At 46.6% G+C, this 14,001-nt stretch overlaps 1 protein-coding gene across 1 annotated transcript in view; it reads left to right on the top strand.

Annotated features, from left to right (window-relative positions):
- The window catches only part of NGLY1 (N-glycanase 1), an 80,580-nt gene that overhangs the window by 27,322 nt on the left and 39,257 nt on the right, over positions 1-14,001 (top strand). The window contains exons 6-8 of the mRNA XM_030205704.1: positions 7,599-7,720; positions 7,999-8,144; positions 9,557-9,667. Of these exons, the coding sequence (XP_030061564.1) occupies positions 7,599-7,720; positions 7,999-8,144; positions 9,557-9,667 (379 nt within the window). The remainder of the gene's footprint in view (positions 1-7,598; positions 7,721-7,998; positions 8,145-9,556; positions 9,668-14,001) is intronic.

The following is a 14,001-nucleotide window of genomic DNA, read 5'->3' as shown; positions in this document are numbered from 1 at the left end:
ATAACAAAATATTTAGCAGAGTCAATCACGGAGCAGCTCCGTGACTCTTCTGCCTCACCACACACAGCTTATTTTCATTTTTTTTTAAATTTTGCCAACCTTCTCCTCCACCCCCTTCACATCGTTCCCTCTAGGACCTTTGAAAATAACAGGCTCAACATCAAAGTAGGGGGAGACAAACTGATCCCAAAGAAATACCAAAAGTCAGTTTCCAGGGCACCGAAACCTAATCTGGGTTACACTTAAATTCTTTGGTTTAAGATTTTACCTTTGTTTTTACCTTGCTTTGATACTGAAGACCAGCAGTTATCAATCAGAATGTTATGGTTGATGGAATAAAAGATGGTTAAGAAATATAATAGAAATATTGCAGAGTCTTTCCCTGAATCCAAACTCTTGAAGATTCTTAACCAAGGCTACTAATGAGGTTTCAGTCCTACGTCTAGCAAAAAATCCCAACTTGAAGTATAGCGTTGCTTGCAAAAGTCTTCACACCTTTGTACTTTTTCAGTCATTTGAAAATTATTCATCTTTCCTGCAGATAAAAGTATATGTTGATGGTTGTTTTGAGTTTGTGTGGCTATCAGGACGTGTTGTTTTGCTTTGGCTGCAGCTGCTCTTTGTTGCTTCCCTGAAGCTGTTACTCTATTCAGTCGTCTAGTGTGCTTAACGGTTAAGCTCCTGGTTCAGATTAGAATATATACAATAATGGTTTTCATATCTTCTCTTCTTGTCCTTCTTTGTCTCTATCAGGCTCATTTTCGAAAGAGAAGGGCGTCCAAAAAGTGACACAAAAGGCACATGGGCGTCCCTGTGATAGAAAGTCGTCCAAATCCAATAATCGAAACAGGGCCGTAAGGACGTCTTCTGCACGAGGACGCCCATCTATGGTCGTCCCCACAGGGGACGTGTTATGGGCGGCATTACGAGATGGGTGCCCCCAGCGTATAATGGCTAGCGAGATGGTTTCGCATGGGTGGGGACATGGGTGTCCTTAGTTAGACCTGAAATAAAAGCGGCCAGGGTAAGGGGGAAGTCGTCTTTAGACCCATTAGCGATTTTGTGCAGTTGGAGAGTGGCGAGAGCGTTGTTGGGAGAGAAAGCTGAATCGTTGTTCGGAGAGAAAGCTGAAAATTTGTTGATTACCTGTTACCTTTGTCTGTGTGCCGTAGTCGGAACGTTTTCACCCTCACGTGCCTCATTTGTGTTTTACCTTATCAGCTTTCCCTACCCCTTCTAGCCCCAAACCCAGACAGCACTACTCCTTCCTCTGTCTCCCCCATCCCCTCTCCCTATCCCTCTCCATTCACTGTCCCCAAGTTCATATTTCATTCCCTTACCTGTTTGTAGTCTCTGTTTGTCTCTTTGTCCTGTGTACTGCTGCAGCCTGTTTGTGAAGACTGTCGTTTGCTGCTTGTAGAGTGAGTGGCTAGAGGATGTGTCAGGAGAGTTTGTAATGGGTCAGAGAGTGCTTGCAGTGTGGCTCTGCTGTGTGTGACCGCATTGTTTGTCGGTGGAGGGAGAGTGAGTGTCAGCTTCTGTTTGTTGCTGCTGTGTTTCACCAAGTTGGTAGGTAGAGGTGAGCACTGGTGTCACTGCATTGCACCTGTAGTGTGGGGAAATGGAGGCACTAAATGCACAGGTGGCTTACATGTTGGAGGAAGAGGGGAGGCACCGCAGGACGTACTCACGCCCCAGAGTTTTCAGGCCCCGTAGCAGTTTCCTAGACCTCACTGACCTACAGTATCTCACCACTTTGATAGAGCTGCCATTCGGCACCTTTGTGACCAGCTCAAACCCCTCCTGCAGCCCAGGACCCATAGGAACAACCCTGTCCCTGTGCACCTAAAGATCACTGCTTCTCTCCCTTTTCTGGCCACTGGGAGTTTCCAGTCTGTCCTATCTGTGAACACGGGTCTCACCCAGGCTTCCATTTCTGCCTCACCCAGTTCCTTGATGCCTTCCTTACCCACACCTCTGAGTACATCACCTTCCCCTCCACCCCCCAGGTCTTCAGAACAAAATGGCTGACTTCTATGCTCTAGCTCGCTTCCCCTCAGTCATAGGTGCCATTGACTGCACACATGTGACACTCAGACCCCCCTGGGCATGAGAGGCCACTTATAGGAACAGGAAAGCATTCCACTCACTCAATATGCAAGTTGTGTATTACGCCCAGAGGGAGATTCTAGACGTGTGTGTGCCCGATACCCAGGTTCCACCCATGACGCCTATATATTGCAGCACTCGGGAATCTTCCACAGGTTTGACCGAGGGGAGATTACCGGCAGATGGCTCCTAGGTAAGTGCAGCATGGATTTGCCCAAACTATACCTCCTTCACCGGGCAGCCCTCCACAACTCACTATTCCCCCCCCCCCCCCCCCCACCTTCACAAGGTACCCACTCCAAACAATACACACTCATTTTTCTCATCCTGCTTCTCCCCAAAGGTGACAGAGGCTACACACAGCGAAGTTGGCTCATGACCCCCATAGTGCACCCACAAACAGGGTCAGAAGAGAACTACAACAGTAGACATCGGACCACCCATGGCATCATCGAGCGCACCTTCAGACAACTTAAGAACAGGTTCCGATGTCTGGACCATTCTGGAGGGGAGCTCCTGTACAGTCCCCAAAAAGTGGCAAAGATATTCCTGGCCTGCTGCATGCTACATAATTTGGCAATGCGCAGAGGACAGGCCCTCCCAGAAGAGTCACACCCACCACAGCAGCAGGCCCCAGATGAACAGGATGAGGAGCCCCCTCCACCTCCCACCCACAGAGCAGAGCAGAGTGCACACCAGCTGGGGGTCAGAGCCAGGCAAAGACTGATTGAGACAAGTTTTGTGTGAGAGTAAGTTGACATTTATTTCTATGACATAGTATTTACACACCACCACCACCACCACCCCTCCTACCACCATCACCCGCTCTGTGCATATTCCCCTCCCTCCAGCCCTCGCCCCCTCCCCTGGCCCCGTCCCCTCCTACCCCTCCCACCGTGTTCCTTTGCAGCTGGTGCTGCAGGGGAACTCTGTTGAGAGTCCTCTAATGAGCTCCCACTGTCCTCCTCTGTGTCCACAAGGCAGCCTGCTCCCCTGTGGAAGTCCGGCCACCTTGCGGTCTGTGGCTTGCCCTGCAACCTGGGCACAGGACCCAGAAGGGGAACTGGTGTGGTGGCTGCTGGACCAGTGGCTGGGGAGGCTGAGGATCTCAAGCTCCTCTTCTTAGCGGGTGGTTGTTGTGCAGTGGTGGAAGTAGACACCACTTGTTGCTGCATCAGGGCTGTACTAGGTGCTTTCAGGTCACGGCGTAGGCCCTCGATGCTGTGTTTCAGCTGTTGAAGCTGCTGTACCACTTCACGTTGGGCCTGTACCGCTTCCTGTTGCACCTGGAGCACTTCCCGTTGCAGCTCCAATTTCTGGCACTGGTAGTCTTCCATGTGCACATTCTGGCCCAGCAATTGTGTGGCGAGGTGCAGTAGCTGCCTTCTCTGGCTGGATGGCCTCTGCTGAGGAGGTGCCCCCCCTTCTGCATCTTCTTCTTCAGTGTCACCATCGGCAAAGGCTGGTGGTGGTGGAGAGAGAGCCTCGGCTGCGGGTGGTGGAGGGAGAGCCGGCGCTGATGCTGCTGGGTCCTGTGGTGCTTTCTTGTGCAGGCCCACTGGTTGGCTGCTCTGTGTGCTGGGGCTGGTAGCCACTAGGGCCAGCTTCTTCCTCTGACTGGCTGTCATCACCTGCATAGCAAAAGGGGAGGAAGTGTGTTGGTCAAAATAACCCACTTTTGTTTTTCAGCATTCATATACATAGCCCCACACCAAAGACCTGGCGCCCTGTGTATGTAGAAGGATTGTCCTTGAGATCAGCACATTCAATATGGCTTGCATAGTGCAGGAGCTAGCTGGCTGGCATGAGGCAAGAATGGGGAAAGGTGGGGTCAGTGGTGAGCCCTGGGCTAGACACATGGGGTGTGACATGCATGAGATGACGGGACAGGGAACCCTGGAAGTTGGTCTGAAAAAGGAGTACACTATAAGATGTGTTGGTAGCATGTTTTAGCACCTAACCTTTATACCTTTCAGGAAATCTAGACTGCCCCAATTTGACTGCCCCTATTTGACTGACTGTACATTTGTCCTTTAGATTGTAAGCTCCTATGAGCAGGGACTGTCCTTCTATGTTAAATTGTACAGCGCTGCGTAACCCTAGTAGCGCTTTAGAAATGTCAAGTAGTAGTAATGTTAGCATTTTGAGTTGTGACTATGGTAGGAGGACCATTTTGGGAAGAGGGGGCTGTTTCTTTACATTACTTTCAAATCATGCTATGACATCCATTAAGAGCAGGACATCATGCAAGAATACCATGAAACAGTATCCACCCCAGAAAGGGGGATACAGAAGTGAGGCATGTCATCTCAATTCATCTCAGAGGAGGTTAGTTGGAAGTTACAGGCACACTCATGGGAGGGTAGCTGCAACCTCAGGCCTTGATCTGGGATAGAGGTGTTATGACTTACTATTTGCCTATTAGCCATGTGGAAACTGAACATGAAATTTGCATTATTAAATAAATACATTTACAAAGGACTACAGGGTGCCCTGTTTATAATACTATATGGAGCCCTGAGGCGCCATCGCACGCTCCTAATTATATCAGGGTGGTCCTGCCGTATGCGCCGGAACCAGCATCTCAGGGACTCCAGGTCCCTCCTGATGCCAAAACGTCTGTAAGGTACAAGTTTGTACACCAGGAGTCAGGGGGTGGCCCTTCTTGCCTTCTCAACATAAAATCATTTGGCAGTCACATTGTAGAGACACACAACACTGATGATGGGGGGGGGGGGGGACATAACATTGGTACAGGTGATGCCATTGAGGTGGACATGAGGACAGAGAGTACCGTTTGTGTGCAGTATTGTTGGGAAATGAGAATATTTTTCCTTTCTAGTACATTGATTCTATTAATGAATGTGGGTGTGCACTTACTGATTACCCTTGAATGCAGACTACAGTTAGTGCTTACATTGCTGAGGGAGCTCTTATATGTGTAGTTACAGGAGGGGGACCTGATAGGCCAGGACCGGGGGGCGGGGCCGAACAAACACTTTGTAACCTGTCTCTTATATGACTCCAGGCTCTTATCGAGACAGTCCTGGGAGGCAGGTGGTGGTGGTGCATAAATAGTACCCGCCGGTGCCTTAGGCACAGCTCAATCAGACAACAATTTTCTGCGAGGCTGAAATTAGGCTCCCAGCGCACAGACATGTTTGTCAGGGAATAACTGTTGGAAAATGTGCATCGCCTTATATGGACGCCTATGTGTGATGGACGTCCTTACATGCACAGTTCCATATATGGACGGGTCAGCACGTGGACGTCCTGGCACATATAATGGGTCCGCACATGGACGACCATGACATAAATGGACCACCGTCACACATGCGGAATCTTATCAGGATGAGTACGTGTTCACGTGTGCGGAACCTTCCTTATATGGATCATTATCAAGTGTGCGAACCTCTTCATATATACAAAATAAAATATGTATGTTCCTTATATTTCCCATAGCTCCATGTTCCGCAAATACAGTGCATGTAGTTGCGGACATCCAGGTACGGGAAATATAAAAAAAATTCATAGTGATAATGTTTCTCACAGAACTGCCAAAGGACATCCATCTTACAGGCCTGCCGTCCTTCAGCGGGCCTAGTAAGATGGACGTCCGTCAGCAATTCGGCAAGAAACACGTCCTTACTGTACTTTGCACTTATGAATGTGCCTTATATTTCCTGTACCTGGATGTGCGCAACTACGTGTGGAACAACCAAGTACATCAAAGAAGTCCAAAGTATAGTAATAAGGACATCTTTCTTGTAGAACCACCGAAGGGCATTGATATGGGCAAGTACAGTGAATGTTTTAGGGACGTCCTTTCGCAGTTCTGGAAGATGGGCGTCCTTTTTACTATACTTTGGGCGTCCCTGATTTGGGCGTTTCACACTACAATAATGGAATGTCTAAGGACGTCCATACTATTTTTTTCAATTATACCTACCTGATTTTGGCCGACTTCGTAAGGATGCCCTAATTCATACTTGGACGACCTTTCGAAAATGCCCGTTTGTGTGCTTTCTTCTTTATTCTTTTATTCCTCATTGTCTTGCTTCTGTAGGATCGTTTATCACAGGTAATAAATTATCTGTGACCCAAGTTCCCCAAGCAGAACTATCTGCAAGCAAATTATTCTGTACTCGGTCTAGGGGGGGGAACCTTGGAACCTAGCCAATTACTTCCGCGAGAAAGAACTGAAACTGAGAAAGCAGGCTGAAATATATTAGCGTTTATTATAGATAGATATATGAAAAGGTATACAAAATAGAAACTCTGGCAAAGCTTATCTGAATACAAAAATACTGGCTGGTAAAATTATAACTATATTGTCACATATATTGTCACACTACACACTCTAATTCTTACTGGTTACCAGATAAAATTACACAACTGATTGGTCAGGTTACACTATGTTACGAGGTAGTACGGTTATTAGCAGCTTATCTCCTGATCACGGTATGACTATACCCAGACTTTGCTCAGGTAATTACCAATCACTAACCCAGACTAATAGGAAATAAATCACCGTGTCTCTCGCCAGGCTGACCTCCGTGGCCGTCTTCCGGGAATGGGCACAGGATACTTCACATACTCAAGCTGAGATTGCAGCGAGCCTTAGTCAGAGCTAGGACCGGTACTCTGCAGCAGACAGGGAGGGCACAGGTCACTCCTTGCAGGTAGCTGAACCACACGGTACTTTTCTCCAGATACACAGTTCATCAGTTGGTGGACCTTATTAGGTCTCACTAGTCTTCTTTCCACCTCCACCTTCTTCCAAGGATTCCCACTAACTTCTTTCTTGTTCCCGCTCTTCCCAGTACCTCTTGGTCCGGTGATTGCAGGAACTCCAACTGCTTCCTCCAGCTCACTGCATGGCAAGAAGGGTTTATTTCTTGACCTTCAAGTTGTTACATTGTAGTATGCATTTTCTGTTTCTCACCCGGCCTGCTAGCCATGTCTCACTCCCTTACAGCTTCTCAGGGAGATAAAGGGGGGCTGGTTTGCCCACAGCATATCCTTGGCTGTTACATGACTTGTTAGTGATTTTCCAGAAAGCTGAATTAGCTACATCACCTCTGTACAGTTCATAAGTTGCAGACACCATCTTTATGTCATAGGATTATGCAGGCCAAGACCAGCAAGGTGAGACATACAGGGAAATACCCCTACACTTCCCATTGTCCCTCTTCAAGTGGCCTACTCTAAAATTGATGCTAAATTTCACTTATGGTTTGGATTGTGCTGGTAAAGATTGGGTGATCTGTAAATGTATATGCCGCAGTATTGAAATCCAGCTAAGAATCCTGCATCATCCAGAAGATCAAATGCAGGAGCTCTGGGCTTTAAATGAGCATGCCTCAGCTGACAATTGCTCAGAGGGAAAATGAAGTAATTGTGTATGGCAGTAAAACGTAAACATTTTGATGTCTAAATAAGCTCTACCAGTTACACAATAAACATCACATATTTTTTTATTCTTGTAGGTATAATGATCCAGAGAAACTTCTGGAAACTAGAAGAGGGCGCTGTGGAGAGTGGGCTAATTGCTTTACACTGTGCTGCAGAGCTCTGGGCTTTGACGCAAGATTTATCTGGGACTCCACAGGTATTTCAGTTTTAACCTGTGCTAAGGATGCTACAGTGACACCTACTAGACTGATGTAGTTAGTACCCATGATTACAGGGTTCTGAGCTAAGTGATATAGGTATACAAAAATGGGAAAAATCTGCAGATAGTTATAAATGAAAGTTTGTGACACTGCAGCACAACAGAGGCCAGAAGTAGTTAAGCTGGAAGCCTAAAGATTCAGAAAGAAACTGCCATATCAAAAGAACATACAGAGTTTTAGATGCAATTCAGTGGTTCTCTCTCCTGTACTGCAGATCATGTCTGGACAGAGGTATATTCTTCAGCTCAGAAGAGATGGCTTCATTGTGATCCTTGCGAGAATGTATGTGACAAACCACTTCTGTATGAGATTGGATGGGGAAAGAAGTTGTCCTACATCTTAGCATTCTCCAAGGATGAGGTATGACCAGAATTTGGTAAGACAACGAAGAGAAAATGTACAGGGATCAGAAGCCTGACATCTTTATAGGTTCTGACACTTTTAAAGGACTAACAAGAAAGATGTTAACGTTTTTACTGACTCTTTTATATGGAGGAGACCTGTGAGCGCCTGAAAGCTCAAGTACTTATGTGTAAAGTATTTTTATTTTGTATGCTTAACCTTTGTAAGCCACTAAGCATAACAATTTCAAACTAGCAGCAAAAAAATACTTGAAATAAGTAACACAATGTTATACTTCATAGATTAATGCTGTTAAACTGTCATTTAGGAGGGTTTTTTTTGTTTGTTTTGTTTTTTTGTTTTGTTACATTTGTACCCTGTGCTTTCCCACTCATGGCAGGCTCAATGCGGCTTACATATAAAGGTACTTATTTGTACCTGGGGCAATGGAGGGTTAAGTGACTTGCCCAGAGTCACAAGGAGCTGCCCGTGCCTGAAGTGGGAATCGAACTCAGTTCCCCAGGACCAGACCCACCACCCTAACCACTAGGTAGGTTTTTTGGTGGGTTTTGGAGGCTCCCCATACAATATATAGGGGTAACAGTGAGATGTGTACTGTACCTGGGACCTTTTATGTGAAGTCCACTGCTGTGCCCCCAAGGGTGCCTCCCTGTTCTGCTAGGATGTCTATATGGCCAGTCTACTAAGAATGCTGCCCCCCTCCCATACATTCCAATGGCTTCATGACCTTTTCCCTTTTTATTTTTCCAAAAATGGCCCTAACAGACACACTGAGCACAAAAACATTTAGCAAATGGCCATTTTTTAAACAAAAAGCTGGATGTTTTTCTGGTTTAGAAATGACCGTGTTCGCTACTAGATTTTCGGACGTTTTTCATCAAACATCCAAAATCAGAGTTAGACGTCATATCAAAAATGCCCCTCATAGTCCTTAATAAGTGGTTCACATCAGTTTTAAAAGAGGCATGTTTTTAAAAGATGTTTCTTAATTGAGGTCTGTTTTTAGTATGTGGATTGTATTGTTTCTATGTATTTTATTATAAGCTGTCTTGAGCCTGAAATATAAATAAATAAATCCCAGGTTGACTGTGTATATATGAGTTTCTGAAACAAAATAGGGTCTTTCTGTGGTTGCCTCATGTCTGTCACCCAAAGTACAGGTTTGTTTGGTCTTAGAAGCTCATGCATATTTGGATAGTGCTTCTGTAGGTTCATTAAAAGCCTTCTCAACCTGCAAAGAATCCTTATTGCCGAATACATTTTATTAGAATCCCGATTCCTGCATGTACAATTCAGTTTCTCAATTGGTCTCTAAAATATTTGAGTAAAATTTGCTTTGTATCTGAGGAAGGCTGAAATGTTGTTAGTGGCATGCATTTTCTGACTTGTTGTTTTGACTTCTATATAAGGTAACAGATGTCAGCTGGAGATACTCCTGTAAACATGAAGAAATGCTGTCTAGAAGAACAGAAGTCAGAGAAGCATGGCTACGAGAAACCATCAATACTCTAAATAAGATGGTAATTTTTTTTGTGTGTGTTCTGTATATAACCAATACAAATTTTATTATTCCTTATTGTTCCCAGGCCACTCAAAAAGCTTAGGTTACGCTCTCTGCCAGCAGGTGGAGACTGAGAAGTACTGAACTATGATGTCATACTACTACTACTACTTATCATTTCTATAGCGCTATTAGACGTACACAGCGTTATACACTTGAACATGAAGAGACCATCCCTGCTCGACAGAGCTTACAATCTAATCAGTTAAAAACTGTGTGCAGCCCCTTTTCCAGTCAGTATTTCTGTCTCCGGCAGATGGTAGGTCAGATAACTGGTGCAGCCTCTTCTCAAGTATGGTAGGAAAGTTGTATGTTTAGGTTTTTCTGGGTTTGATAAGAGACAGAAGCTATCGAGTGAGGCTCAGGTTTGAGGAGCTTAGCTGTTCTAGGAGCTTTAGGGTGTTACACCTGGGGGACCTAGGTTCAGCCCCCCCCCCCCCCCCTCCAAGCACTTCATTTTCTTGACATTTAAGGGGTAGCTGTTGTGTACCTCGGTCCCTTCCTCACAAAAAGGGAACCTTGAGTGCTTGAGCTAATATTTCTGCAACAGAGAAGAAATACTCAAAAAAACTTTCAGCTAGTATGTGGTTTGCTTCTGTCTGCTCTGTAATTTCTTTTTTTTTTTGTGCTGGGAAAGAGGTGGGCTTTTTTGTTTGTTTGCTTGTGTTGGTCCATTGTACTGCCCCACCCCCACCGTGTAGCATCTGCTCCAGTGTTGCCAGGTGGGCGGTTTTACCGCCCAATTGGGCGGTTTTCCGCGACCCGCCGCGGGAAATTTTTGCCCGCGGCGGGTTGCGGTTTTTTGGGCTGGTTTTTGTGCTTCGGGCGGTTTTTTCGGCCGCGGGGGGGCGGGGTTAGTGACGTTTTTGGGTGGGGTTAATGACGTTTTGGGCGGGGTTAGTGACGTGGGAGGCGGGGCCGATGACGTGGGAGGCGGGGCCGATGACGGGGAGGCGGGGCCGATGACGTAAGAGGCGGGGCCGATGACGGGGAGGCGGGGCCGGTGACGTGGGAGGCGGGGCCGGTGACGGCGGGGGCGGGGTTTATGACGGCGGGGGCGGGGGTGATGACGCGGGGGTGGGGGTGTCAGGGGCGGGGTTTGTGTTTGGGCGGTTTTTGGGCTGTTTTTTGGGCTCCAGTGGGCTGGAAAAAAATTTTCCACCTGGCAACCCTGATCTGCTCTGGTTTTTTCCCCCAGCACTTTGAAATATCTAATATGGCAGTTTTAAGTGCTGTGCAGATTGCAGAGAACTCCAGCAAGTTGACACTGCATTGGCTGTCAAGAGTATGAGAAGAGAGTGGAGAAGCTGATTTCAGCTGGTAGGGAACTTTAGTGCTTTTTCTGTGCGATGTTTCCACTAGCAGCTCAGTATCATCTGGGGAATTTTCCTAGTGTGTTGTACGGCAGGAACCACTGGCATTTTTTGATGTGATCCTGGTAATTTCTGCCCAATTGATCCACCTGTGCTCCTACCCTTGGATGCAGCTTCTTTGAGGTTGGCAAAGTAAATACAGCCAAGAATTCTGAAGTTGAACAGTAGTTTTCTCCTGAGTTTGTTTTATGAATACACTAGTAAAAAAAAGGCCCATTTCTGTTTTTAAGGAAACGGGCGCTAGCAAGGTTTTCCTCGGAGTGTGTATGTTTGAGAGAGTTTGTGTGAGTGACTGTGTGAGAGAGAGTGAATGTGCGAGTGTGTGTGTGTGTGACAGAGAGAGAGTGAGACTGGGTGCGAGTGTGTGTGTGAGAATGAGAGTATGTGCCAGGGTCCCCCCTTTGTCGCATTTCCAGGGTTGTCCCCCCCCCCCCCCCGGTCTGTCTCCCATTTGCAGGGGTCCCCCTCCCCCCCAGTCCTTGCCTCCCTTCCTTCCTCCAAGTTGCAGAGTCCCCCCTTCCCCTTTTTCCCTGTTGCAGGGTGCCCCTCCCTCCCTTCTTCCTTTTTTCCCATTTCCAGGGTCCCCTCTCCCCTCCCTTTTTCCCAGTTGCAGGGTTCCCTTCCCCCCTCACTCCCAGTTGCAGGGTTTGTGTGTCTCCCCCCTCCTTTTGTCCTGCTGCACCTTTTAAGGCACTGTGTATCCAGTGGAAACAGCTGAAAGAACGTCAATAAGAAACAGCAGCAGCTCCTAGGTTTCGGGTTTTTTTTTGTGTATACGAATGACGGCTGCATAGGGGAGTGGAATGAGAGATTAACCAGTGGGCTTCTTTGCTTACCATAGACTTGCTTTGTTCAGTTCCAATGCTTTGTATTACATCCTGCAGCTTGTGATAGGTTTGCTGGCTTTGTTTTGATTGAACGGTGATGACGGCGGCGCTGGAATGGAACCAGCAGCTGTTTCCCCTCCACCCCTCCTCCGACTGGCCACTACTGGACCCCGACCCCCGCCCTGAGCCCTCACCCACTGGACAGTCGCTGGAGGTGCTTGCTCGCCGTCTCGCCGCCCTCCCTCTTCGTCCTCTCTGACAGTCCGAATCTGGACTTGGAGAGGGAGGGCAGCAGCGTTTTTTTGAGGGCACGTCTGCTTCGGGAGGTTGGCAGCCAGTGTGCTGCGATTCCTGTGCTGTGCTCCTCCCCCTGGTTGCTACTCCTCCCCATGTGTGGGTCGCTGTTTGCTGCTGCCAACTGCTCCCCCTGGCTGTTACTCCTCCCCCTGCCTGGGTCGCGTGACGTCACTGATCTACTCCATGAAGCTTACCACCTCCACCGGAAACCACGGTCCCAGGCAGCCTCAGAACGTTGGAGGTGAGAATTATTATATAGGATAAAGCTTTTGTATGAGGAGAGAGGTTGCAGCAGGAGAGCTTTTGAAATCTCTTTTGCCTGTGGGGGCTGCTGAAGTTTCTTCTGTACGTCCTAGACTGGATGTGTTACAGTATCAGGAGGACTATTGCTGCTCTGAAGGATGCTAACCCTGATTTTGAGGTACCAGAACAATCTCATAACTCAGAGGAGGTTTTTGCGACTTTTTTGCAGAGATGAATTGACCTCCTTAATTTCCAAAGTATTAGCAACACTTAAGATTTTAGTGAACCACTCAGATGAAAGTGTGGCTTCAGATGATCCTCTTTGATTGATATTAGGATATCTGTTAAGCCTTTTCCTATGCACAGAACTGTTGATGATATAATATCTGCAGAATAGGAAACTCCAGAGGCCATGTTTTGTGTCAAGAAGTCCATGTCTTAAGTTATATCCAGTTTTGTCTCCAGATAATGACAGGTTGTTTTTTTTTTTATTTGAAAAATATTTTTATTTAGTCACATCGTTCCTAATAACATACACATAATCAGCTAACTGCTGTGCAATGGATACAAATAGAGTGAACTGCAATATAACCAATTGAAAACATAAAGAATTTTCTCCCCTCCCTCCCCCCCTCCTTCTCTTTAAGGCTGAATACTCTGAGCATTAGTAGCAGTGGTCCATAAACGTTCTAAGTGTGTCCACTCCTCCGCACCAGGGTCGAATCTACCCCTCCTTCTGTCAGTCAGTTGCTCAAGTCCCACTATATTTCGGAGCCTCGTTTTCCACTCCGAGATCGTAGGGCCCACTCTCTGTTTCCAGTGGGCTGCTATTTCCAGCTTTGCGGCTGACAAACATAGTCTTTTCAGCCGCTTCTGCCATTTCTTGCCCCTTTTATTTCCCCACCCTAACAAACACCACTTCGGTTCTGCAGGAACCTGTGTATCCAAAATAGAGGTCAAGCACATAATTATTTCTTCCCAAAAAGAGCGTACAAGAGTACAAGACCACCACACATGTAAAAAACTACCTAGATCTTCACATCGCCAACAACGGTCTGAAGCAGTAGCATACATTCGTTTTAACCTATCCGGTGTGTAGTACCATCTGCTTAAACCTTTGTAGGCATTTTCCTTTATTAGTACACATACAGATGCCTTTTTCACCTCTAGGCATACCCTTTCCCATTCCTTCACACTCATTTCACAATTCAAATCACGCTCCCATGCTTTCATATAAGGTAATTTAATCAAAGTGCTTCCCCTAATATAATGACAGGTTTAACTTACTTAAGATATATGCCATAGTTTTGGTGGTGGCTAAAAAGTCTACTATCCTGATAGAAGGGATGCGGACTTTAAAGATCCTCAGGAACATAGGACAGAGTCTTTGTTGATGCAAGCCTTTGAGGTTTTGTCCTTGGCGTTACAGGCAGCAGTTTGTGGAAATTATGTTGCTCATACATATATTAGATATGAGCAACTAGTGGAGGTGTGTATACAGTCTTTGTCATCTATTTCTGGGCACTTGGATATGGGAACAGCTTACTTGGTAG

This window comes from Microcaecilia unicolor, chromosome 1, assembly GCF_901765095.1.
Source record: "Microcaecilia unicolor chromosome 1, aMicUni1.1, whole genome shotgun sequence".
Classification (NCBI taxonomy): domain Eukaryota; kingdom Metazoa; phylum Chordata; class Amphibia; order Gymnophiona; family Siphonopidae; genus Microcaecilia; species Microcaecilia unicolor.
Note: the sequence above shows the minus strand (reverse complement) of the source record. Positions and strands in the feature narration are given on the sequence as shown.